Raw genomic sequence first — 24,343 nt, 5'->3', positions numbered from 1 at the left:
ACTGCAAAGTAGGGAGAAAAAAAGGAAGATTAGCACCCGGCGCCGTTGCCCTCGCGGTCTCGCCTCAAATCATAGCGACATGAGTGCTACCCTTCACACGCTCAACAGGCTGGGAATCTCAAATCATAGGACCCATCACCATAAAAAGTGGCACGCTGCAAGTCAGTCATGCTAATTGTGCGGAGGAGGATATATTTAGAGTACTCTACTTTTGTTGGAGGGAAGAGTGGAAAGATGGAGTATGTTAGCAGTGGCTACTACACTACTGTTATCTCGGATAAGGGTCCGCTCGCTCGTGTACAAAAGGTACCTTTGTGTAGTAAAGCCACGCGGCCTCGTTCTTAATTTCGGATCTCTGATCTCCCAAAAGGAATTCGCAGTCCCGTTCTTTCTTTCTTTCTTTTTTCCCTGCACGGCCGCGCTTTTGGGTTGACAGTGCCAGTGAAACGCCTCGATCGAATCAGGTGTAGTAAAAGGGCTGCGGTCACCGGAGCCTTTCCAGCTGCTCCATCTCCGTCCCTCTGTACCACCTCCACCTCACCCCCTTCCTCCTCTTCCTCCCCCCTCCCAGCCCACTCTCCTTCGCTGCATTCCACCCGGTCAGTGCCAGCAGTGTGGTGGTCTCGCACCGGCGCGAGTCCCTCTACTCCATCCACACTCTTCTGTCTCTCACCCACCCTCTCCACGCACGCCACGCCATTGCTGCTGCTCCTCGTCGTACGCCCAAATGGAGCAGCAGCCCGCATTCCGCTATCACCTCCGTCGAGCGCACTCGCTCCACCACTGACGCAGGGGAAGCTCCAGCGCGTCGCCGCCGAGAACGGCCTCGCCGTCGCCGGTCCCTCATTCATTCTCCCTGCCGGATCCTCCACCCGCCGGCCGCCGCTCCTCTGTCGGCGTAGAGGGGGTGGAGATCTGCCAAGGCCCATCCCGTGTTGCTGGTTAGTAATCCTTGGATGAAGCTACTAGCGCAGCGCCATTTCCTTTCTTGGATAACAAAATTCCAGCTTGCACTGTGCACATTTGCAGCGCTGCCCGTTTCTTGATGTCTCAGTCCTTGACCCCGTTCTTCCTGGTTGCTCCCTTCTCGTGCCGGCATCCTCGCTTGCATCCGCAATCCCTTCACTCGGTTCCAAGGGGCTTAAACCCTATCCTACCTGCTTCATCTCAAGCTCAGTGTTCCGAAAAGTTGATCTAATTTGCATGAACACTGGTGCAGTTGCCTGGTTGCAAAGAAGGGTCTTGCAATGAGGATCATTTTCTTGTGCCTCTTGATCTGGGCCGTGTGTTCCGCTGCCGTGGCGGGGGCTGCTGGTTCAGACACGGAGGCACTGCTGGAATTCGGCAGAGGCATCAGGCAAGACCCGTCCCGCCGTGAGGCCACCACCTGGAACCCCACGAGCGCGCTGGCCGCTGACGGCTGCCCCGTCGATTGGCACGGCGTGCAGTGCAGCGGCGGCCGGATTCTTTCTATTGCGCTTGACGGCATTGGGCTCGTTGGGAATGCTAGCTTGTCGGCGCTTGCGAGGATGCCGATGCTCCGGAACTTGTCCCTGTCAAACAACAAGCTGGAAGGGTTCTTGCCGCGTGAGCTGGGGTCGATGGCGTCGTTGCAGCTGCTGGATCTGTCGAACAACAGGTTCTCAGGTCCAATTCCCTCTGAATTGACTAAGCTGGCTGGTTTGGGGTATCTCAATCTCTCTTCCAATGGTTTTCATGGTGCGTTGCCAATGGGTTTCCGGAACTTGAGGAAATTGAAGTATTTGGACCTTCGTGGCAATGGCTTCAGTGGCAAATTGGACGACATTTTTGTGCAGCTGCAGAGCCCAGTCCATGTTGATTTAAGCTGCAACCAGTTCTCAGGATCCTTGACGTCGATCTCTGACAATTCATCTATGGCTAGCACGCTTCAGTACTTGAATATTAGCCACAATGTACTGTCAGGGACATTATTTGACAGTGATCCGATGCCTTTGTTAGACAGCCTCGAGGTGTTTGATGCAAGTTTCAATATGCTGAGCGGCAATATCCCGCAGTTTAACTTTGTCATCTCCCTCAAGGTGCTGCGTCTGCAGCATAATAATTTTTCTGGCTCCATCCCAGAAGCACTCTTTCGGGAGACCTCTATGGTGCTGACTGAACTTGATCTTAGCTGTAACCAACTTACAGGTCAGATAATTTTCCTACTATGCTTATCTTAATATTGCATTCATCTCATTATTGGGCATGCATCTCTCCACAATATATCCCTAATGCTTTAACCAACATATCATAATGAGACCCATGGAAAAAGTGTGCATTATTAAAACAATGGGGTTCATTTTCGTTGCCCAGCCATGATCTTGTTTTTTTTCGCTATTCAATATGGGTGGCCTTTTTTTGCGAGTTGACCATCCATACGATTTTAAAGCCTACAAATGGTGTTTATCTGCTGAAACACCTAATACATATGAAGAAAGTTGCTTATTTCCTTCTTTCGACGTCTGCACAAAAATTTCTAAGTCTAATGTACCGAATATTGTTATAGTAATCACCCTTATATTCCAAAAATACATTTCTTATCACTGCTTGCTCAATTTTGTGGCTGTCAATGTGCACAGCTAAAGCGATGTTACGCTAGTTGGCTCAATTTTTTTTTTTCCTCTTTGGATCAACAACAGTGAGCAAAGGGAATAATATTTGCTGATCAAGTTTGGTCATTTCCAAGATATGTTGTACTAAATCAATAAGGAAAATGGCGACATGAAATTTAAGTTCTTAACAATGTTTTATCTGTGGTAGTTTGTTGATTACATTTTTGGGAACTATCTTTTGAAGCTTCAAGGAGAGATTAAATGTTTGTGAGATTCATAAATCTTTTCATTTTAAACGAGAATTGAAGGAAATCAATAAAATATTCTCGTATATACACTCCAGTGCCGCCATGCATCATATGTTTTAAACCATTCTTTTTCTATATTATCATGTATAACATTTTAGCAACCATGATACCGAGTGCCTCTAGTTTCTCTCTCTTTTTCTCTTACACAGGTCCAATTAAACGTGTAACATCGACGAATTTGAAGTACCTGAACTTGTCATGCAATAGCCTTGAGGGAACTTTACCGATCACATTTGGAAGCTGTTCAGTCGTTGATCTGAGTGGAAACATGCTATCTGGGAACTTATCGGTCGCCCGAACATGGGGAAATTATCTCCAGACGATTGATCTGAGCTCAAATAGATTAATAGGAAACTGGCCAAATGAGACAACCCAGTTTTTGAGGCTGACGTCATTGAGGATTTCAAACAACTTGCTAGCAGGAGAACTGCCATTTGTCCTTGGGACCTATCCAGAGTTGATTTCAATTGACCTCAGTCTCAATCAGCTACATGGAACTTTGCCTGGAAATGTGTTTACAGCGGTTAAGCTGACCTTTCTAAATCTTTCAGGCAACAGCTTTGAAGGAAATCTCCCCCTCCCGAATCATGATGGCAAGAACTCAACATCTATTGATCTGTCCATTCTCCCCGTGCAAACTTCAAACCTATCGTTTGTTGATCTTTCAAACAATTCTTTGAATGGTTCACTGCCAACGGGCATTGGTGATTTAAGTGCATTGACATTGCTGAACCTTCGTCAAAACAACTTTACTGGCCAAATCCCAAGAGCAATCACCAAGCTTAAGAATTTGCTATACATTGACTTATCAAGCAACCAGTTCGATGGTAGCATACCTGATGGCCTCCCTGATGAACTTGTCCAGTTTAATGTCTCCTACAATAACCTGTCTGGCTCTGTTCCGAGCAATTTGCTTAAATTCCCAGATTCATCTTTCCATCCAGGGAATGAATTACTTGTTCTTCCTCTCTCTGAATCACCAAATGGCTCTGACAAATCAGATGAGGGAAGACACGGCATGAAGCGGGGAATTCTATATGCATTGATTGTATGTGTTGTCGTATTTGTTACTGGGATTATTGTGCTTTTGCTTGTTCATTGGAAAATCAATAGCTGGAAGAGTAGCGAAAAGGGTACTGGCCAAGGTAAACAGCCTGTTTCTCAAGGTCAGAGTGCTCAGAGAAGTGCAGAAACTTCAACAACTGAAATGCATGATGTATCCTTAGGATCATCGCCTACTGCAGAGTCTGGAGCCGTTTCATTGCCTGGTAAGGAAAGACAGCATGAATCCCAAGATGTGCCAGTTGATGCTGCTTATTTCAATGAGCCAATTGCTAGTAGCTCGGCCCATAAAGATAACACCACGTCAATGATGCCTTCTTCATCATCATCACCTCCTGATGCGCGAACCCAACATCATCACTCTATCCTTAGAGTGCACTCTCCTGATAAACTGGTTGGGGATTTACATCTCTTTGATAATTCAGTTGTTTTCACAGCAGAGGAGCTCTCTCGTGCCCCTGCAGAGATAATTGGCAGGAGCTGCCATGGGACATCCTACAAGGCTACACTTGACAATGGATACATGCTGACAGTGAAGTGGCTGAAAGAAGGTTTTGCTAAGAGTAAGAAAGAATTTTCGCGTGAAATAAAAAAGCTTGGTAGTGTCAAACATCCCAATCTTGTTCCCCTGCGAGGCTTCTACTGGGGCCCTAAAGAGCACGAGAGGATCATCATATCAGATTATGTAGATGCCACATCTCTATCTACCTACTTGTCTGGTAAGATTGTTTCTTCACTCCTCGCTCTCATCAAACTAGGTGTATAGTATTGAAAATTCAAAAATTTGCATGTCGTTGTATCCTTATTTAAAGATTATACTATTTTTTTAACCATACATCACCCTGTTCATTATCGTAAATTATGTCTTATTGTTGGTTAAAACAATTCAAATATGATCTACCTATAATAACAATTTGATTTGTTGAGCTTTAATAATATTATGCGTATAATTATTTTTATTTTTGTTTTATCTTGATTGATTGTTGTTAGCTTTAGTTTTTATTAATAGTATATGTTTGTAACTAATACATAGCTAAATGATATTTTATATTTAATTTTTCATAATAGCATTGGTGGGTGATTTTTAATTAGGCGCAGGGGTATTTTAGGCTAATTTTTATCATAATGGCAGTTGTGGGTAATTTTTATTTTTCTATTTTTCTCCGATTAACGTGGGAATTTCTAGGCCTTGAGAGCGAACATGGAGGCTTCGTTTGTTGGCCAAATAATAAGATAATAGATTCTTTTAGTATCCGATCCGAGCATTTACTGATGAATATTTTGATTTCTCCAGAATTTGAAGAGTGGAATCTCCCACCTCTGTCAGTAGGCCAGCGGCTGAACATTGCGACCGACATTGCCCGCTGTTTAGATTACCTGCACAATGAGCGTGTTATCCCACACGGCAACATTAAGTCGTCAAATGTCCTGATTCAAAACTCCACTCTATCTGCTCTGGTAACTGACTACAGCCTTCACAGGCTGATGACTCCAACTGGCATGGCCGAGCAGGTCCTAAACGCTGGTGCACTAGGCTATTCCCCACCTGAGTTTTCAAGCACCAGCAAGCCATGCCCGTCTCTTAAAAGTGATGTGTACGCTATTGGTGTCATTCTGCTCGAGCTGCTGACAGGGAAGATTGCTGGTGAGATCATCTGTGTGAACGACGGCGTGGTCGATCTGACGGACTGGGTGAGGATGTTAGCACTGGAGGAGCGTGTCTCGGAGTGCTACGACCAGCACATTGTGCAAGCTGGGAGCTCAGACGGCGGCCCAAAGGTGCTTGATGACATGCTGCACATTGCGATCCGGTGTATCCGGTCTGCATCTGAGAGGCCGGAGATCCGGACGGTGTTCGAGGACCTTTCGTCCTTGTCATCGTGATCGGAGTTCTTGGTAGTGTACATCTCGTACTTACATCAGCTTGTGGAAACTTAGAGAGGGTATACTAACGATTGCTAGGATTTTGTGGTGGTGTGTGTAGTCTCCTTGATCATTCGTTGGTTGGGTTGCTCTTCCTGGGAATAGTATATTCGTCTTTAGGTAGTCCACAATTTTTAGCAGTAGATGATTGTGAGAATAAGTTTGTGCATTGTGATTTCAGACATCAGAAAGGAAAATAAATAAAGATGTGATTTGTTGTTCAATTTACTGCTGCAGCACTTGTAACAGATTAGGCAGCAACTTTTGTGACAGTATAATGTAGATTCTGGCAACCACGAGTCTTTAGCTGGAGGAACAAGGGAGATTATCCTCATGTTGCTTCATGCTTCCATGTATTTGATTCCGGCAGAAATGCGCGGCAGATTCTTGCTTCTTAAATAAGCAATGCATCAAGAGGAACTTTGTTGCAAGAACATATGCTTTGTCAATAACTAGAGGGACGTATATAAATGCGTTGCCAGTTCTTTTCTTGTGAACAAGGTGATTTGTATGCCATGTAATGCGCAGTTCTGCATGTCAAAGCTGCACAATAATTAATAGGTCATTAGGATCACTAATATGATTCTTTTGGAGGTGCGCACCTATAGGTGCTTTTTTTTTGCCTCTTGATGCTTATCCATTTTGAACCGTTGGATCGAGCCTCGTGAGCCATCCATTCTTCCCCCAACCATTGTAAAAATATTCAATAAAACAAGTACAGACTCTGCAGCCTTAAGAACGTATGACTCTGAACTCTGCTTCACGCCACCATTATTGCAGACGGTTCCTAAAATTCCATCCTTCCCCGGCAAACAGCTCCAGCACCAGGCCTTCCAGCTGTCGGCACTTGTTCCTTGAGAAAAATTTTCTCTTCTTCTTTAGATAGCTGCGACTAGAACCTGGTCCAATATGTCCCCCTGAAAATACCTGCAAGTACGAGTTAATAAGTAATCGATTGAAAACTGCATCATTTCGAATCAACCACAAAGCCCAACACATCGCTGTTGCTCCAACTAAAAGTTGTTTTCTAAGCTTAAGAGGAAAACCCCTTAGCCATGAACCCAACATGTGTGAAATGTTGCTAGGTGATTGAACTCCGAGAGAAAAGAACACCACATTCCAAACAAATTTTGCCACATGGCATTCGAAAAAAGATGTTGTATAGTTTCGTGTTTATCACAAAAACAACACCTACTTCCCCTTTCCAGTTTCTCTTTATTAAGTTGTCTTTTGTTAAAAGGACACATTTTTTTAGATACCACAAGAATATTTTTATTTTTGTATAGTTTAGTGTTTATCACAAAAACAACACCTACTTCCCCTTTCCAGTTTCTCTTTATTAAGTTGTCTTTTGTTAAAAGGACACATTTCTTTAGATACCACAAGAATATTTTTATTTTCAACGGTACTTTCGCCTTCCAAACAATGCATTTGTCATGAATCCTATCAGCCTGCATCATATTAGTATACAGGGATTTGACTGTGAAGTTTAGATTTTTGGTCAGTCCCCACACAAACACATCACTAGTTTCTGTCAGCCCTGTACTCACTATTTTAGATACTAGCTCAAGCCACAATCTCAGATTGTTATTCACTAAACTTCTTCTAAAAGACACAATCAGTGGCCTTGCTCCAAGTACACTAGCCACAGTTTGATTTTTCTTTCTAACAATTCTATACAGAGTAGGGTACTGCAACTTTAAAGGTTTATTTCCTATCCACCAATCCTCCCAAAACCTTGTCTACAGTCCATTTTGGACCACAAACTTGCCGCTTTAAAAAACTGATCTTTTATTTCCATTAACCCAGACCAAAACTGAGAATCTCCAGACTGTTTTGTGACTTGTGTTAAAAGACTTATTACCTAGATACTTCCTCCTTAGGAGGGTTTGCCAGGTACCTTCCTCATTCACCAATTTAACACAACCATTTACTCAGCAAACAAAAATTTTGTACATCTAGATTTGTGATTCATAGACCTCCAATACTCTTAGGTACACACAAAATACTCAATCTTGCTAGCCTGTACTTCTTCTTATGATCATCACATTGCCAGAAGAACCTAGATCTATAATAATCCAACCTTTTTAGAACCCCTTTAGGAATCCTGAAAAGGGACAGCATGAACATGGGCAAATCGATCAAGTTATGGAAGTATAATTCTTCATCCTTTGAATTAGACACATCCTTCGGATTGGTACCACAGCGGATTTATCTTAATCTTTAAATTTGAACATATTCCTCTCCAAATCAACAAATAAACCAGTCTATCTTTTTTATATAACAAATAGACAGGAAGAGAAGCTCGCAAGTTCGTCTGATAAAATTATTGCTATGATAATCTATGGAACACCGTACCAGCTGAGATATATTAATAGAGGGTGATAAAGATCTGACGAGACCTTCAACACGTTGCCTGAAGGAAGAACGATCATCAATAATTTCATTGCACCTTTATTCTATATAATTGGACTGATACACATGAACTAAACTATTAACCATAATAATACAATAGGCATATAAAAAATAAATCAGATTTATTTATATTTTGTTCGCATTAAATATTTTTTCAAAGCGCATATTTATTCATGTGCGAACACGCGTGCATGAGATACAAGTACTAAATATTTGTTTTATATTAGTTAGAATGATCGCTAAACACGCAAAGTGATACTAAAACGTGTTCTTATATTAATAAATAAAAGTACAAATAGGAATGCAGTATGACCATTACACAATTCGTTTTTATCCCTAGAACACGCCATTCTCAACAGCAGAGCAACCCCCCAAAAACCTCTCAAACCCCTCTGCCATCGGCCATCCTTTCCTACTCCAAATCTCCAATCCCCGCACCCACCGCTCCCCTCCACCATCCCACTCCTCCGCTTGTTCCAGAACCTTCTCGATGCTTCTCTCCCGCAGGTTCTCCTGCGCGCTCGCCGGCGCCCCCTCCCTCGTCCGGGGCCGGCCCCTCCGGCCGCTCGCCGCCCCTGCCACGCCTCCAGCGTCCCGCCCACCGCCCCGCCGCCTTATGTCCTCCTCCTCCGCTGGGTGGCAGCACGCGTCCCGGCCGCCTCCGCCGCCGCCGCCTCACCCCGGCGCCGAGAAGGTCCCGGATAACACCCTTACCCTGTGCTTTTCTGCCCCTATCTCCATCGCCTAGCGCGTCCTGAGGTGTTTGTTTGCTGCGCCACTGCAGGATCAGCTGTTCCGAGGTCTGGAGGCGGCGCTGGGCACCACGTTCAGCTCCGAGCCGCTGGCGCCACCGCCGCAGCCGATGATCCTCGTCATCAGCGGGCCCAGCGGCGTCGGCAAGGACGCTGTCATTAAGGTGCTACCCTGCAACTGCTCCCTGCCTTTGTTGCAGTGTCGATTCATGTTTGGTTTCGTGCTTTGGCTTTACAATGCCGGGTTGGTTTGCTCTCCAGAGGCTCCAAGAGGAGAGGGAAGGGATGCATTTCGTTGTGACCGCGACAAGCAGAGCGAAGCGGCCAGGTGAAGTTGACGGGAAAGACTATTACTTCATCACTAAGGAGGAGTTCCTAACGATGATTGAGAGGGATGAGTTGCTTGAGTACGCTCTTGTTTATGGGGAGTACAAAGGGATCCCCAAGCAACAGGTATGATGTCCTGGTTATTTCTCTTCACCAATAGTTTCTGTTTTGTCTTCAAAGTTTGTGTTCATGGCCACGTTAGATAAGTTAAGGCTTAGGACAATGCATACCTAATTATATTATTATTGCCATTGTACACTGACAACGGTTTGCCTATGCACTTATGCTGTTATGTTTATGCAATGAGTAACCGGATATCCTATCATTGCTGAAAATCATGCTGCACCTCTAGAACAAGAGGTAAGGGTATCAGCGGTGAAGCTAAAAATTTATGTCGAAGTTGTTCTGGACTCAAGTGACGAAAATAAATATATGAAACACAGAACCTTTACTGCACAGTACAAAAGTTTAATATATCCAAATTCAGGAAGATGGAAATTGCCTGTTCGACTTGAGAAACTATCCTATGGCTATTCTCCTTTTGTTTTCCCTGAAACACAGATGCAACAGAATTGCACTGTTGACCTAATACCTAATAGAAATGGAACTCATAGCACAGAAAAAATTTAGTTGCAAATATTTGCCGCCTTTAACTTGCAGAATTGTATTATAAATTTGTGTAGAATGCTGTGGCTAACAAATCTTTAAGGCTTCGTTTGGATGTTGGTATTGAGGTGGTGGAATTGCATTGGTGGAGGAATGCTAATGCTTAGTGGAAATGGAAATGGTCTTCAATGCCAAAGCTGCTGTTTGGAAGTCTATGTAATTGCTAGTTGGAATCAAATGGTAACAGCCAATTCCAATTCCTGTTTGGATGTGCAAACTTATGAATTGTAACTTTTAAGGAGTTTGAACATTATACATTGTTGTACATGTATGAAAATATAGTTTTCAAAACATGAGGATTATAAGAATGGTTATATATCACTTTATAAATAAAAAATGGATAAATTCTGAATAATTATAAAAAGAGCATGAATACCATGAAAAATCTTGTAAAAAGTAATAAATGCAACAATATCACAATAAAAATATATAGGCAATAGCATGATATCAATAGCTTCTAATAAATGCAACAATATCACAATAAAAATATATAGGCAATAGCATGATATCAATAGCTTCCAAGCCTGTTACATTTGAAATAGTGCTACACTCACAAAAGATATGTTTTACGGCACTGGGTACGCCCTTTTTCACAAAAGATATGTTTTGTCCAACATAACAGGAAGCACTTAATTAGGTTAGCAAATTCTTAGGCATACATTACAACCATACAGAACCTCGCTCCAATGTTCTTAAGGCGCTGCGACGACTCGTGGCGACCTACCCCCCTCACAACGCCTAGGCGTATAAGGCGCGTGGCGAGGCGACGCCATAGACATATTCTAAATATACCATAACAGCAAAAAATTTAGTAGCATATACATACCTTTGTTGAGCTGTTGTACCATACATGGCTCAATTAGTAAACAAAAGAGGCACAAATCATAGAGCCACTAACAGATGAGTTGATTTTAAATGGAAGAGCCTAGCAATAGAGGCATAGAGCAGAGCAAGGCAGCAAGCGCAAGCAGTAGAGGGAACTAGGGAAGGGACACACGAGCACCAGAGTAGAGGGAAGGGAAGGGAAGACCGGAGATCGGAGATGGATTACCTGACCATTGCAGTCTAGCAGAGGAGGCCGCAGATGAGTAGAGGAGGCGCACGGAGGCAGCGGAGATTGGAGATGGATTACCTGGCCATTGCAGTCTAGCAGAGGAGGCCGCAGATGAGCAGAGGAGGCGCACGGAGGCAGGGGCGCACGCGGCCGTGGACTGCTCGGATCCGTCGGTTTCCGCCGGCCCGCGCAGGAGCGAGCACGCGCGCGGCTCGGCGGTGGGGGTACGTGAAGGCGCAGAGGAGGCCGGGCCGCACAGGTCTCGCGGACGCGCGGAGATACGCAGGGCCGCACAGGCCCTCGCGGAGATGCGCGGGGCCGCTAGGGTCGCCGTCGCCGCCTCGCCGAGGATCCAGGCCACCACCGTGAGTTCTCCCGCCTCTCCTCTTTGTTTCCCTCTCTTGATTAAGCCAGGACTCGGCTTTTGCCGCTCTATTTCACGCCCGATTCCCTCCCGCTCTCAGTTTCCCGCCCGATTCCCGCCCGCCCCTCGAATTCCCGCCTATCCCGCTCGAGTCCCCGCGCGGCACCTATGTATGGCGCCCGCCTCGTCCTCCAGGACGCCCAGCGGACGCCTTTCGACGCCCAGGCGGACGCCTTGCACCTGAGGCGGACGCCATAGGCGTTCTGTCAAGGCGAGGGGGATGCCTACCTCCCCGAGCACGCCTCAGCGCCTAGGCGACGCCTAGGCGATCAAGAGCCATTCCTTCCAATCAACCACACCCATCATGTTAGTAGTGATTTGTTGCTTTTTGTTCCTGTATCTCCCTTGGTCAGCCACAGCAACACATACATCAACATGACACCCATCTAGTGCTCCAAGTGCATTGCCAAACCATTTCCATTTATAATCATCAGGTGGTTGAACAGAAGGATCAGGAAGCTTAACAAATTCCGCACTTAGAGATAGAATGGCTGTCAACACATCATTAAAGTGCCTACTGATAGTCTCTAAAGACCGCTTGTAAGTGCCGCGCAGCAACCTCATTTTTAAACCATGTCCAACTACTAGCAAGAACATAGCAACCTTTTCTTCCACACTAACATATACACTGTCATGGAGGCCACACTTCTCACGCAATATGGTGCACAGGTCATGAAAGTTTCTTTTAGTCAATCGCAAGTTATCATAGCATGTAACTTCAGATGCATCATACATTTCTTTGAGCAAATACTTCCTAATATAGTGCCTGCGCTCATCATCACTAAAGCACCCTAACTCCCTTGGTCTCCTCTGATCACTAAGGTATGCAAACCCAAGAAGAACTGACTCAAAATATAGTTCTGTAAACACAATCCTTCTCTTCTTTCTTCTTTTATTTTCTTCGATTATATAAGAAACCAAATCATGATCTGACATGGTGTAACTACAATTCACATGCATCATTTGTAAGAAAAAATTCTAACACACGCACACAAACACCTTGGCATTCAATAAAAACACATCAATTAGGGATCGCGTACCTTGACGAGTCGGTTAAGAGAGATCTTAAAGATTGGGATATCTCTGAGGAGGTAGCTTTGGATAGGAGCGCTTGGAGACTAGCTATCAACGTGCCTGAACCGTGACTTTTGTGTCTTTTGGGTTTCATCTCTAGCCTACCCCAACTCAACCAAAATCAGAGAACCAACCTAGAAAAAAACACACACATCAGATAATTCCAGTTCTTGTGTGCTGCAGTTCAATAGGAGAGAAGAGAGGGCTACAGGGAGGTGCCCACGCCCCGTGCCCTCGCCTGCGCGCCGCAAGACCGCTTCCTGGCCCCGCCTTCGCGCCACGGCACCGCGCCCCGGCCCTCGGCTGCTCCCCGCCCGCGCGCCGCGGCACCGCGCCGCGTTCGGGTGCCGTGGTGCCGCCCCGCTCGGCCGCTGGCCCCGTCGACCGAGAGATTCGGAGCTGGGTCGCGGCATCGGGCTGTCGGGGGGAGGGAAAGGGGTCTCGTGCTTGGAGAGGGGAATCGATGGAGGATGGCCGGAGATGCCAAGGACGAGGAGGGAGGGGAGGGAACCTGCGGCGGCGGCGCCATCTTCTTCCTTCAGCCCGTCGCCCCTTCCGTTCCTCAGCGGCGGCGGCTTTTGTTTTTCGGGAGCGCGAACAAAGGGGTACGCGGATATAGAGAGCGGCGGGAGGGGCGGAGGAGTCGATTCGGCCGAATTCAGAGCGGGAGGGCTCGGTATTGCTGGCGGGCTCCCGCGGGCGTGGCCGAAACTTTCGTGGTATTGCCATTCGATTCTACGGGCCAATATCTAAACGATCCAAACAGCAGAATTGGAGCAGGTTGAATGCCAATGCCTGATTCTGGGCCTCAATACCAACATCCAAACGCAGTGCAAGTCACTTTTCAACTTGTTAAATTATCTAATCGGTGTCTCACTAGGTTGGTCTGATGGTTTATAACTGTATATCTATACAGAGTTAGTCACAGGAAATCTGTGAGCTATGTAGGTTCAGCTCCTTGTCTTACCCCAGCTCTGCCCCTTGAAAGCAAAGAATAGGGCTCACTCCACCTTATTTGCCAAGCAGGGTAGCTCATGCTCGTACTGTAGTCACAAGACTGCAATAGTATATATGTTTGCAAATGATAGTTATCATATTTGCTACACATATCAAGTAAATTTGAGTCATGGGTACAGCTATGCTTTGGAATTTTTGGAAAAACATTACCAGATCATGGTTTGGAACTTGTAACCGTAACAGCTGAGGGTTTCTGAATAATGGTTGCTTTAGTCCAGAGGTAAGTTCTATTCTTCATTTCTGCCATTTTTGTTCATCTTTGTAAACTGGTTGCTTGAACCTGTTATGTGATGCTTGATAGGAGGTTCAAACTCCCATTATCTAACAAATTGTTGATTTAGTTAATTTTGTGCCAATTCTGTCTTTCACGTTTCACTGTCTCCAGCATGCCATCAATCTACAGTATGTGTTTTTATTTTCAATGGCAGTTATAGTTGATTGAAAGAATTTGTAAGCATCTGTTGACATTCATTCACTGTACCGAAAATCATTTCTGAGCAGAATGGACTGAATGAATCTATCCACATAGTAGAACCTATGCAATCGTGTCTTGGTGTTTTTGAGTAAAATACTATACAGGTCTGAAGGAGTGGTCTATCTACACAAACTTGAAACTTCTAATATATTTACTTTTGGGCATCCAGATTCGCGACTACATGGCTAAAGGCTGTGACATTGTCTTGAGAGTGGACATTCAAGGAGCAGCAACTTTGAGAGAAATACTTGGTGAATCTGCCATCTTCATATTTTTAGTTGCAGAGAGTGAAGAGGCACTTGTTAAAAGGCTAATCCACCGTAAAACAGAAACATCGGACATGCTTCTTGTCAGAATTGCAACAGCCAGGGAGGAGGTGAGACGCATGCACAATTTTGACTACGTGGTTGTAAATGCTGAAGGGAAGCTTGAGGAGGCTGTTAAACAAGTTGAGTCTATCATTGATGCTGAGAAGGCTAAAATTCACAAACGGCCTGTCAATATCTAAGCTAAAGCTCATGTGACCTATGCCTAATATATTCATCTGTTTGAAGGGAAATTATCTGTACGACCTAATCTGTCCAAGTTTGCTGAAGTGTGAAGGAAATTCGTTACAACAATTTGACTAAGTTCAGGTTTCAGTAGTCAGAAAGTTCAATGGATTGCTGAGTCACAGGAATGTAACATTTTATCTTAAGCAGTCTGAGATACTTTGCGGGCTGTATATTCAGTTTTACTTTTTCGTTATTTGTCTCTATTGTTAGTTTACTTCGGTTCCTAGTTCTAGCGGAGGGCATCTGAAGGGCTGTAACAAACTAGTTTCAGATGATATCTTAAATGATGTTTTCTCTTTCTTTTTTCATACTGACTAGTGTTTGCTAGGCTGCTTGGGCATGCACAAGAATTAGGTGCCCATTATAGCAAAATTGCCACTTTGGCTTCAAAATAAAATTTACTTTGTTCTTTTCAATGTTAGAATAGATGTTGCTTGGATTATTCCTCTTGCACAGTGCAACCCCTGAAATCCATAATTCTCAAGGATTTCTGCGTGCATGCATGTTGAATACTGCTAAACCATTTCTGAGCTATTCAAGTATTTGGTAGTCCTCCATCTTTAAATATATGATATTTTTTAACTAATTACTTTGTCGTAAACGTCATATATTTTTAAATGGAAGGAATAACAATTCTCACCTGATTGTTCATACCATGGCCTCTGATTTGCAACATTAATTTAAATATTGTCACAGAAACATATTTAGCTTCAGAGCTCATGGCCTTTTGATTTTCTTTTGCAACCATTATCGAGGCTATACTCAACCCAAAGAGGCAGATCTGATCTTTGCATAGCAGCAATTATGAGTGTTGAAGACTCTAAACCGTTAAAACCAGCCCAAACTGGATGAGTGGGAAAAGTTGTCCCTATTCTAGTACTTCTGTAGTTGGTGTTCGTAATTAGGGTTTTGGACACCCCTTGCACCACCAATTAGTTTAAGATATGCTTTTATCATAATGTTATTTTTGTGTGCGAAAGATTTATCATAACGTTATTGATTCCATGAGATAAGTAGATAACCTTCCGCCTGTCTTGTGGCCTTTTCCTGATATAGGCCCTGTTTAGTTCCCAAAAATTTTCAAGATTTCCCGTCACATCAAATTTTTAGACACATACATGAAGTATTAAATGTAGTTTAAAAAAATAAATAATTGCACAGTTTAACTGGAAACGATGAGATGAATCTTTTGAGCCTAATTAGTATATAATTGGACACTAATTACTAAATAAAAACGAAAGTGCTACCGTAACCAAATCCAAAAATTTTCGCGAACTAAACACACCCATAACAGGCCCAGCAAAAGAGGCCCATATGGTACGGCGACGGCGGGCCAGGCCCGGGCGATGCCGGTTGCGGCGGCCTTACGCGCAGGCGCAGCGCAGCGCGTGCCACTTTTTTCGCCGCCTGCCGCGTGAGGGAGCTCGGCTTTTGCGCTGCCACTCGCCGTCGCTCTGGTTGCCGTCCCGGACCAACGCAACCAAACCTTCCCTTCCATCCCCCGCGAGCGAAGTCGCCGAGTCAACAACATCCGGCACCGGCGGCGCCTAACCCTCCCTCCTCCTCATCCTCCAAATTCCAAAAACCCAGCTAGGCTCGCGCTCGCGGCGAACCCTAATGGTGGCGCAGGGGATAGCGGAGGCCCTGCAGGCCTACACGGGCCTCACGCCGGGGGCCGCCGCCACCATCCTCGCCCTCATGCTCGCGACCTACCTCCTCGTCTCCTCCCTCTTCGTCGCCCCCGCCGCCCCCTCCCCCGCGGCGCCTCCCAAGCAGCCCGAGCAGCAGCGGGAGGAGGAGAGGAAGGGGAAGGAGCAGGAAGAGGAGGAGGAGGCACCGATGCCCTTCGTGTTTCCGGACCCCGTCGAGGTCGGCGAGGTCACCCTCGAGCAGCTCAGGGCGTACGACGGCAAGGACCCCGCCAAGCAGATCCTCATCGCCATCTGCGGCCAGGTCTACGACGTCTCGCGCGGGAGGTGAGGATCGCATTCGATTCCGCTTCCCTCTGATTTCCTCAAGATGCGGGCGACTGATGTGCTGCCCATCCAACTGATTGTGCTACTTTGTAAACCAAACCGAGCTGAAACCGTTAGGACTTCAGAGGAAACAAATACTACATAGTTGCACGACCAAATCATTGGGTGGCAAGAGCTGATTTTATGTTGGAGTGACAATAACTGGGTTTTAGCCATTGCGCGCAGTAAGTAGGTTTAAATTTGCCAAACTGGTGGTGTTTAACTGTGGATTGTTCATTTCACTCAGAAACCTGCTGGGGCACTAATACCTGGGAGTTATGGTTTAAAAGTAGATCGTGTGCCTGGGCACATGTTCAAATAGTTTGGCAGCCAGCAATCCAAGCACGGATACTATAATCAGCTTCCCTCTGATTGCTGCTCATTTTTCATTTTGGGATGACACGTTCAGATGCACCAGTATCTAGATGTTTCTTGTTTTCCTATGGATTGGCCTAGTCTATAACATATGCTGGATTCCTTTATCATCATGCTCGGAGTGTATAAATATTTATTGCATTCATCTATGCAAATTAGAGTTTATTATGTACACACTAGCTATACATGAGAGTGATGACAGATCCTTGTCTGACATCTTGTAAAGAAACCAAAACAATCAAAATGAAACCTAAGTGTTATGCTTACATTATCTAGTACTGCTAACGGGCTGTAGGCTTGCAGCCTAGTGGTTGTAGTGCCTTAGTACCACCCCACTTGACTCCCGTGGGAGTCCTTGGCAGCACAGAGCAGGGTTTTTTTCCCAACCGGACACCCCAAACCGGAGCCCTCCGGTTCCGGTTTACCGGACCGGTTTGACCGGTTACCGGTAGAAACCGGTCAAATTCAAATTTGAATTCAAAAAACTCAGTTCAACCGGTTCGTACCGGTATACCGACCGGTTAGACTGGTTTATAAACTCAGTATTGTTTATCCTGCAGTCTGCAATCAGTAGTGTCTATTGCTACTGTCGGCTAGTCTTAATACCTTGCTTTGTTTAACTATGGTTCGTCTTCCTAGTCTGCTGTTTCATCAGGCAACAAGCATATTCTTGTTTGTTGAGACTGTCTAGATTCTTGAACTCACACTGTAGTTTTCTATTTGGATGTTCCTTTGGTCCATATACTGCCAAATTATTAGGTATATAGGTCTGATCTTCTATTAATCTTCCACAAAGTGTGTCTGTTTGGATTCTAATTTTTAGATGTGAACTTGGTAGTTGTGCATTGTATTGTATGTCTGTGATTAGTGGCTGACTACTGTGGATGCTTGTGCAATGTGGAGCATGCATAGTTCTATATGACATTTGAAATAAGTTCTGTTTAACTTTATTCATAAACAGAATGTTTGCCTTGCATGAGATTCTGCTATGCTGGAATGCCCTTGAGCAGTAGGCCTCTGTTGCAAATAAGATGTTGCCCGTGTAATTATAGGCATATTGATTTGGTTTATTGCCTGCTCATGATTGTGTTCCCTGATATTTTCCCCTCAGGCTCTTTTATGGCCCTCAGGGACCATACTCCTTGTTTGCCGGGAGGGATGCAACCCGGGCCCTGGCATTGATGTCATTTGACCCTAATGACCTCACCGGGGATTTGGACGGCCTAAGCCCCGATGAGCTGGAGGTGTTGCAGGACTGGGAGGAAAAATTCAAGGAGAGGTACCCGAGGGTGGGTCACCTTGCCTGTCAAGACGCAGCAGGCAGTGGCCGCCGCAACGCCGCTCAGCCTGACCACGAGGACGGAGGGGACGCCTAAGGCCTAACTCCATCGTCGGTTTGCAGTTTGCTTCGTCCCCAGTTTTCTTCTCACTGGATCCCAGGCGGTAGATCTGATGCGCTCACTATAGTAGGTGGCGCTGCCCGCGTCACCGCGTGTTGTATGTACGTGTGACTAATGTACCTTACCTGCCCGCTTTTGTTTTGGTGGCTAGTGGATTAGGGGGGAGGTTTTGAGTGGCAGAATAACTCTCGAGGCTCTGAGGGAACAGCCCATGTGTATACTGGTGCGTGATTTGTGTCATGATTCCTGGCTTTGTTGCTCGTGTAACAACGATCCTGCTGTCAGCCAAAGCGCCATAATTCGCCAACGCACAGCATAGCCCGATTACTTTTTCTGCCCTGTCGGAGAGCTGCATCCGCATCATGTCCGTTCTTTTTATCAGATTCCTCGCTTTCCACACATGATGCGTCTACGGTTGATTGCTTGAGCTGGCCCTTTTGTTCTGTGGCAGCAGCGAGTTCGTTCCTCTCTTTTGAATCGTTTTGCAAACGACGCGGGGTCGGGGCGCCGGACTTGTCTCGCCAGCCGGCTCCCGCCGTGGCTGATAATTGATTGTCTCCTCTCCTCTCGGCTCTCCGGGGCAGGACGGAGCAAGAGGCAGGCAGGTCCGGGGGCAGGGGAGCGCATGTCCGCTCACATGGCGTGTCCCGGGGAGCCGAGCACGGGGGACCCCCTCGCTGCCTTCCCTCGGCACGTACGCGCCACGGCTCCTGAGAGGTTGAGGAGGGCGGCACCACGCAGCAGCGCTATCCCTCTATCCGTGGCCTAGTCGCGTCATGTGGCGGTCCGATCTGGAGCAGGAGCGCACCCCCCACCCCGCCCGCCATCACAATCCATGGCGTGGGCGGGCGCCACCACCGCCTCGCTCAACCACCCGTCCCGCCGTAGTCCCCTGTTTCTGCCCCGCAAAACAGAGGACTGGACTGCGAGGAGGACCGGCCAGCCTACCCGTGCCCGACCCGGAAATTTACGCCGGCAAGCTCGCGCCTTTCGTTGGTGCGATGGTGGCCGACCTACCCACCGGCCGTGATCTCTCCTCCGGTGAGCCGTCTCGAAAGCCTAACCTTCCTGCTCCCAGCTCCAGCAGCTTCGGAATCGGAACGATCTCGTCTGGTAGATCGATCGACCGGAGCGCGTCGAGTATTCAGGATGGGGGGGCCAGGCTTCTCAGCCTCACTGTTGCTGCAAAATATCGTGGCAGGCGCCGGAAGGCTCGCATCAATGCCTCTGCCCTACATGGCGTCCCGCCCGGGGTTATCAGGATCGGGCGGCGTGGTTCGACTTCCGAGTTCCGACACCGACGTCGTAGATGAGCGCGTTGGTTCGTCGGTAACGGACGCTGCGTTTCCCTTTCTCCGGATTTCTCCCAGACCACGTACAAAAATCCTGTCGTTTTACACGAGCCTTCTGGTCCATGCCTCCCTGTTAATGCCGCGGTGCACCCCACCGTACGGCGATTCACAGAGAAGACGGAGAGCTACAGTTTCACCTGTCAGATTGGGTTCCCTGTCTGCTACTAACCTCCGTCAGTGCTGCTGAATTCTACTGTTCCTATTCTTTTATTGATAAATAAAGGTGTCTTTCAATGGCTGTCAACTGCTAAAAGAAAAATGAGAGCGAAGGTTATCAGGTACTAGTAGCATTCTATAGCTCATCATTTAGGGGAGACCCTCACTGTCATTTCTCATCAATGTTAGATCGATCAATTCAATGCTCCCTTGGGTGCCATCTTGCACGGACGGTCTGATTGCACGAGTGGTGGTTTTCGGCATAATGCCTCAAAGCGCCCTCCGGAGAGCCCTCGAAACGCCACCCCCCATACCCGAATCTCCATCCATCAGGGAAGGAGCATGCCCGCTCCCGCAGTGCGGCGGGCGAAAGCAACGCCGGCCGGCCGGCTCCCAAACCCCGAATTGAATACACATTCCCCGTTCTCGAGAAATCGGGAAAAAACACATTCTTAAAGCACAAGAACAATGCTCCAGCTCCAGCTCCATCTCCATCAATGAGTGATCTATCGTGTGACTACGCTACAGGAGAGGAGAGGACCTGATTGGCGTCCATGAGGATGGCCTCGACTCGGCAGGCGCCTTTTCGCTGGGTCTCTACTCTCTAGGGTGCGAGAGCCCATCTCCTCGCTCCCTTCCCTGTCGCCGCTGGCTTCGGGAGACCGGCACCGCGCCTCGTTGGCAAACATGGCATCATCAGAGTTCAGAGATCATCAGACCCATGCACGCAATTGTTTTTAGGAAAGGAAAGCCAGGCACTGTTCGATTGGCTGGTGTTAGCACGAGTACGGACAGTTCATGCTTGGCTAATCATGGAGCCCCCTCCCTGTAGACGCATCATGATACAGAGCAAGTAGTGTTGTCCAGTATAATGCTAAGACTGCATGATGGTTCTGGCTCAGTTCTCTCCCAATCATACGAGTGAGAGAGCAAGTAGCGGGGCGTGCATATGGTGTACAACTCACGCGCCGAGCTACCGCATTATTCGGCGGTTGGGGTTGTTCCTTCTTCTTGCGTGCGAAGCTGCCCCGGCCGGCCACAGGAGCACTCGTGCGCGGTTGCACACGCACAGAGATTTTTATTTTTCACGGGCGGGTATGGTACGTTTTTCTCCTTTATCATATCATGTGTGTCTGAATTTGAAAAAGTGTGGATCGACCTAGCAAATTTCACGCAATTTGAGCCCTTTTTTGAAAAGTAGAGCGCCCCCTTTTTTCCCACTGTTGCATTCGCAATCTGCCTTTTTCCTAGCCAGAATGTACTACTACTTGAATGTACTACTACTTGTTACCGGAATCACCTGCACCGTCTAGTTCAGGACAATGGCACCGTTTTCTAAAGTGAAATGTCCTGGCGAGCGACAACGATTTCCTCGCTCTGCCCACGGCCGTGCACGGCACGAGCTCGAGGACACGACGAGAGCCGGGCGATCCCTCCGGTGGCGGTGAGGCCAGCCAAACCCCACGGAGACGGTTACGATCCTTTCTTCTGAAAAAAAATGAGCACCGCACAGCGACGCGAGTACTGAACTCTTGCTTTTGGGAAAGGACTGGCCGTTCTTAGGACGCTTTAATTTGCTGCGGGGGGAATTAAAGAAAGGGGCCTTTTCTTCCCCGTTCGGAATAGAGAATGCAGGGGCACCCATCATCCTGCTGAGTGCAGCACCAGCAGCTCGATTGGGTTTTGGTTAGAGTAGAGTGGGTCATGATTAGCGCGAGCGCCTCTTTATCCCGGGGAAAAGGCTGCACATTCGATCTCATAGATCTTGCTGTCGCCCTCCCCCTTTCTTTTTGCAACGAAAACCTCGCTTTCTTCGCGCTCTGGAATGGCTTCTTTTTAGAATCTGATGAATGTTGATTCTTGCATTACATAACTTGTCCAATTTTCGTTCAAAATCTGTAGTTTTTGAATTTTTTAATGAAAAAGGTCTTATACTGATGGACAGAATAAGTGTGCTTCACAGTGAAGGAAGCAAAATGGCGTCACAGGTGAATGGGCAATGTGAAGGAATGACGAGGTACTAATTACCGGGTAGTACTGACTACCACCGAGAGTACCGTTGCCCAGATTCTGCAGGAAGGGGATCGAGTGAGACGAGGAGGAGGATTAATTGATTAACCTAATCTCGTAGGACCAGGAGGGTCAGAGAGATAAGAGGGGAACGGTAGGGGGAAAAAAACGAAAAGAATTCACTCACCCTCCCTCTCTCCTCTCTAACGGTATGATTAGGGCAGGGCATCCGACCCCGACCGCCAGCCATGGCCGGGCTTAACAAACGGTCGCTCTCCTCCCCCGCCTTTATAAGCGCCTCTGCCGCGCCTTCACTCGCCACCACCATCCCCTTCCTACCTCACCTACTCTCCCCTCCCCTCCCCGCCTCCTCATCCTCCCTGCTCCGGCCGCAGCGGCAGCGAGAATCCGAGGCGGGCAGCATGCAGTCCAAGCACCGGATCTTCGCGGAGGACCTGCTCCTCGCCGCGGAGGGGGAGGACCACTTCGACCGGGTGCCGGACTCGCTGGTCCTCATCATCTTCAACAAGCTGGCCGACGCGCGCTCGCTGGGCCGCTGCTCCGCGGTGTCGCGCCGCTTCAACGCGCTCGTCCCGCTCGTCGACGACGCCTGCCTCCGCATCGACCGCGTCATCCCGGCCGACGGCGCGGACGGTGCCGGCGTCGACGCGCTCGGCCTGGCCGGGGCGCCGCGCCCGCGCGCCGTGCTCTCGCACCTCCTCAAGGCCATGCTGCAGGCCGTGCTCAAGCCCTTCGCGCACTGCGACGCCAAGTCCGGCGCCGGGGCGCACGGCGCCAAGCACGCGCAGCTGCAGCACCACTCGCCCGCCCAGGTGCTCAAGAACTTCAGCAGCATCCGGAACCTCCGCATGGAGCTCCCCGTCTCCGACGTCGGCACCGACGACGGCGTCATCCTCAAGTGGAAGGCCGTGTTCGGCAGCACGCTCCAGAGCTGCGTCATCCTCGGCGGCACCAAGGTGGAACGGGCTGCCGCTGCCGGCACCCACGACGCCTCTGTGCCTGCCGCCGCCGCCGCCGCCGACTCTGATGCCACGGGCGACGACAGCGGCAGCATCCCGGAGTCCTTCTACACCAACGGCGGCCTCAAGCTGCGCGTGGTCTGGACCATCAGCTCCCTCATCGCCGCGGCCACCAGGCAATACCTCCTCCGCGAGATCGTCAAGGAGCACCCCACCCTGGAGCAGGTTGCGCTCACGGACGCGCACGGCCAGGGCACCCTCAGCATGGGGCGCGACCAGCTCAAGGAGTTCAGGGACAAGCCGCTCGCCGCCGCCGCCGCCGCCAACCGCACGCAGGTGCCCGCCTGCAACATGAAGCTCCGCTACGCGCCGCTGCTGGAGCTCTCCGACGGCACGAGGATCCACGGCGCCACGCTCGTGGTCATCAAGCCCGTCGGCGAGACCGGTGGCATCGGCGGCGGCAGGAAGGAGCTCGACGACTTCGTCGCCGACACCTTCGACGGGCCCTTCAGGGAGGCCGTGGGAGTCCTCAGCAAGCGCCGCACCTACCTGCTCGAGATGAACGGCTTCTAGTCTAGCTAGGCTCCACCTCCGGACCTCCCTCCCGTGCACTGCAAGACTGCAACGGCCAGAACAGCAACCACCTCCATGGCTCCATGGCAATGGGCAATGACGACTAGGTTGCTCTGCTCGCTTCAGCTCGGCCCGGCTCAGAGATCGGCGGCATACTGAGGTGTTCCTCCTTGTAACAATCAACGCTGATGCCGCGCTCGATCTCTCATCTCTCGTTACTGCCTTGGCATCGTTGTGACACAATAATCGAATGGAGTGGGCAGCACCTGCAGCCACTCCATTACATTTTGGTGCTATGATGAATGGATGAATCAATGGATGGAATGAAAATCAATCACATTTTCAGTCAAGTGTTGTCCACTATACTCGAAAAGTTCTGAGATGAAATCACGGTTTCAATCAATGAATGGGATGAAGCAATCCCAATTTCAATCAGGCGTTGTCGAGAGTACTCTGAAATTCTTGTTGCAGCTTATGGTGATCGGAAATGTTTATATGCTCTGGGGTGAAAGAAAAACGAATTTGTCTTTCTCGAATTGAAATGAGAATTGCATTCACACTGACTGGACAATGAATCATCTGTGCTCTGAATCCCCAAAAATTCCTAAAGCAAATACCCTCATCCCAATAGTGGATAAACTGACAGGTCCATTCTTGTCCTGGGATGCTTTTTTGTGGCTTGCTTTGCTTCACCTGTGAATGGTGAGCTAAGCACTGAGTGACCATGAAGTCTTGCGCTGCCCTTTGCTACATTTTGGGGACTATGAACTGGCCATTTTTGCTCCCTTTACCACATCTGCATTGCTGGATTGATAATAGTTTATCTGAATAAAAGTCACCGAATTTCAACAATGCGTG

General features: G+C 48.0%; 4 protein-coding genes across 5 annotated transcripts; all 4 read left to right on the top strand.

Moving 5' to 3' along the window:
- The first annotated feature begins 514 nt into the window (after nucleotides 1–514).
- LOC120688616 (probable inactive receptor kinase At5g10020) lies at nucleotides 515–6,153 on the top strand. Of its 2 annotated transcripts, XM_039970993.1 has the most exons (4): nucleotides 515–941; nucleotides 1,030–2,169; nucleotides 3,031–4,662; nucleotides 5,238–6,153. In XM_039970993.1, exons 2-4 carry the CDS (start codon nucleotides 1,248–1,250, stop codon nucleotides 5,825–5,827), a joined length of 3,144 nt encoding a protein of 1,047 aa, XP_039826927.1. In that variant the 5' UTR covers nucleotides 515–941; nucleotides 1,030–1,247; the 3' UTR covers nucleotides 5,828–6,153. The 2 variants fall into 2 exon arrangements, with proteins under 2 accessions (XP_039826927.1, XP_039826926.1); XM_039970992.1 differs by having other exon boundaries at nucleotides 515–2,169.
- A 2,493-nt stretch (nucleotides 6,154–8,646) lies between these two features.
- On the top strand, nucleotides 8,647–14,932 carry LOC120690690 (guanylate kinase 2, chloroplastic/mitochondrial). The gene is made up of 4 exons (XM_039973438.1): nucleotides 8,647–8,975; nucleotides 9,066–9,197; nucleotides 9,295–9,486; nucleotides 14,240–14,932. Exons 1-4 carry the CDS (start codon nucleotides 8,772–8,774, stop codon nucleotides 14,576–14,578), a joined length of 867 nt encoding a protein of 288 aa, XP_039829372.1. The 5' UTR covers nucleotides 8,647–8,771; the 3' UTR covers nucleotides 14,579–14,932.
- A 1,114-nt stretch (nucleotides 14,933–16,046) lies between these two features.
- LOC120688340 (membrane steroid-binding protein 1-like) lies at nucleotides 16,047–18,746 on the top strand. Its single transcript, XM_039970622.1, has 2 exons — nucleotides 16,047–16,600; nucleotides 18,126–18,746. The coding sequence occupies exons 1-2, from the start codon at nucleotides 16,242–16,244 to the stop codon at nucleotides 18,388–18,390; spliced, it is 624 nt and encodes a 207-aa protein (XP_039826556.1). The 5' UTR covers nucleotides 16,047–16,241; the 3' UTR covers nucleotides 18,391–18,746.
- Nucleotides 18,747–21,297: 2,551 nt separating this feature from the next.
- LOC120688339 (F-box protein At4g18380-like) lies at nucleotides 21,298–23,835 on the top strand. The gene has a single exon (XM_039970621.1). It carries the CDS (start codon nucleotides 22,181–22,183, stop codon nucleotides 23,483–23,485), a length of 1,305 nt encoding a protein of 434 aa, XP_039826555.1. The 5' UTR covers nucleotides 21,298–22,180; the 3' UTR covers nucleotides 23,486–23,835.
- The last annotated feature ends 508 nt before the right edge of the window (nucleotides 23,836–24,343 follow it).

The sequence above is a fragment of the Panicum virgatum genome, chromosome 9N (genome assembly GCF_016808335.1).
Source record: "Panicum virgatum strain AP13 chromosome 9N, P.virgatum_v5, whole genome shotgun sequence".
NCBI lineage: Eukaryota > Viridiplantae > Streptophyta > Magnoliopsida > Poales > Poaceae > Panicum > Panicum virgatum.
Note: the sequence above shows the minus strand (reverse complement) of the source record. Positions and strands in the feature narration are given on the sequence as shown.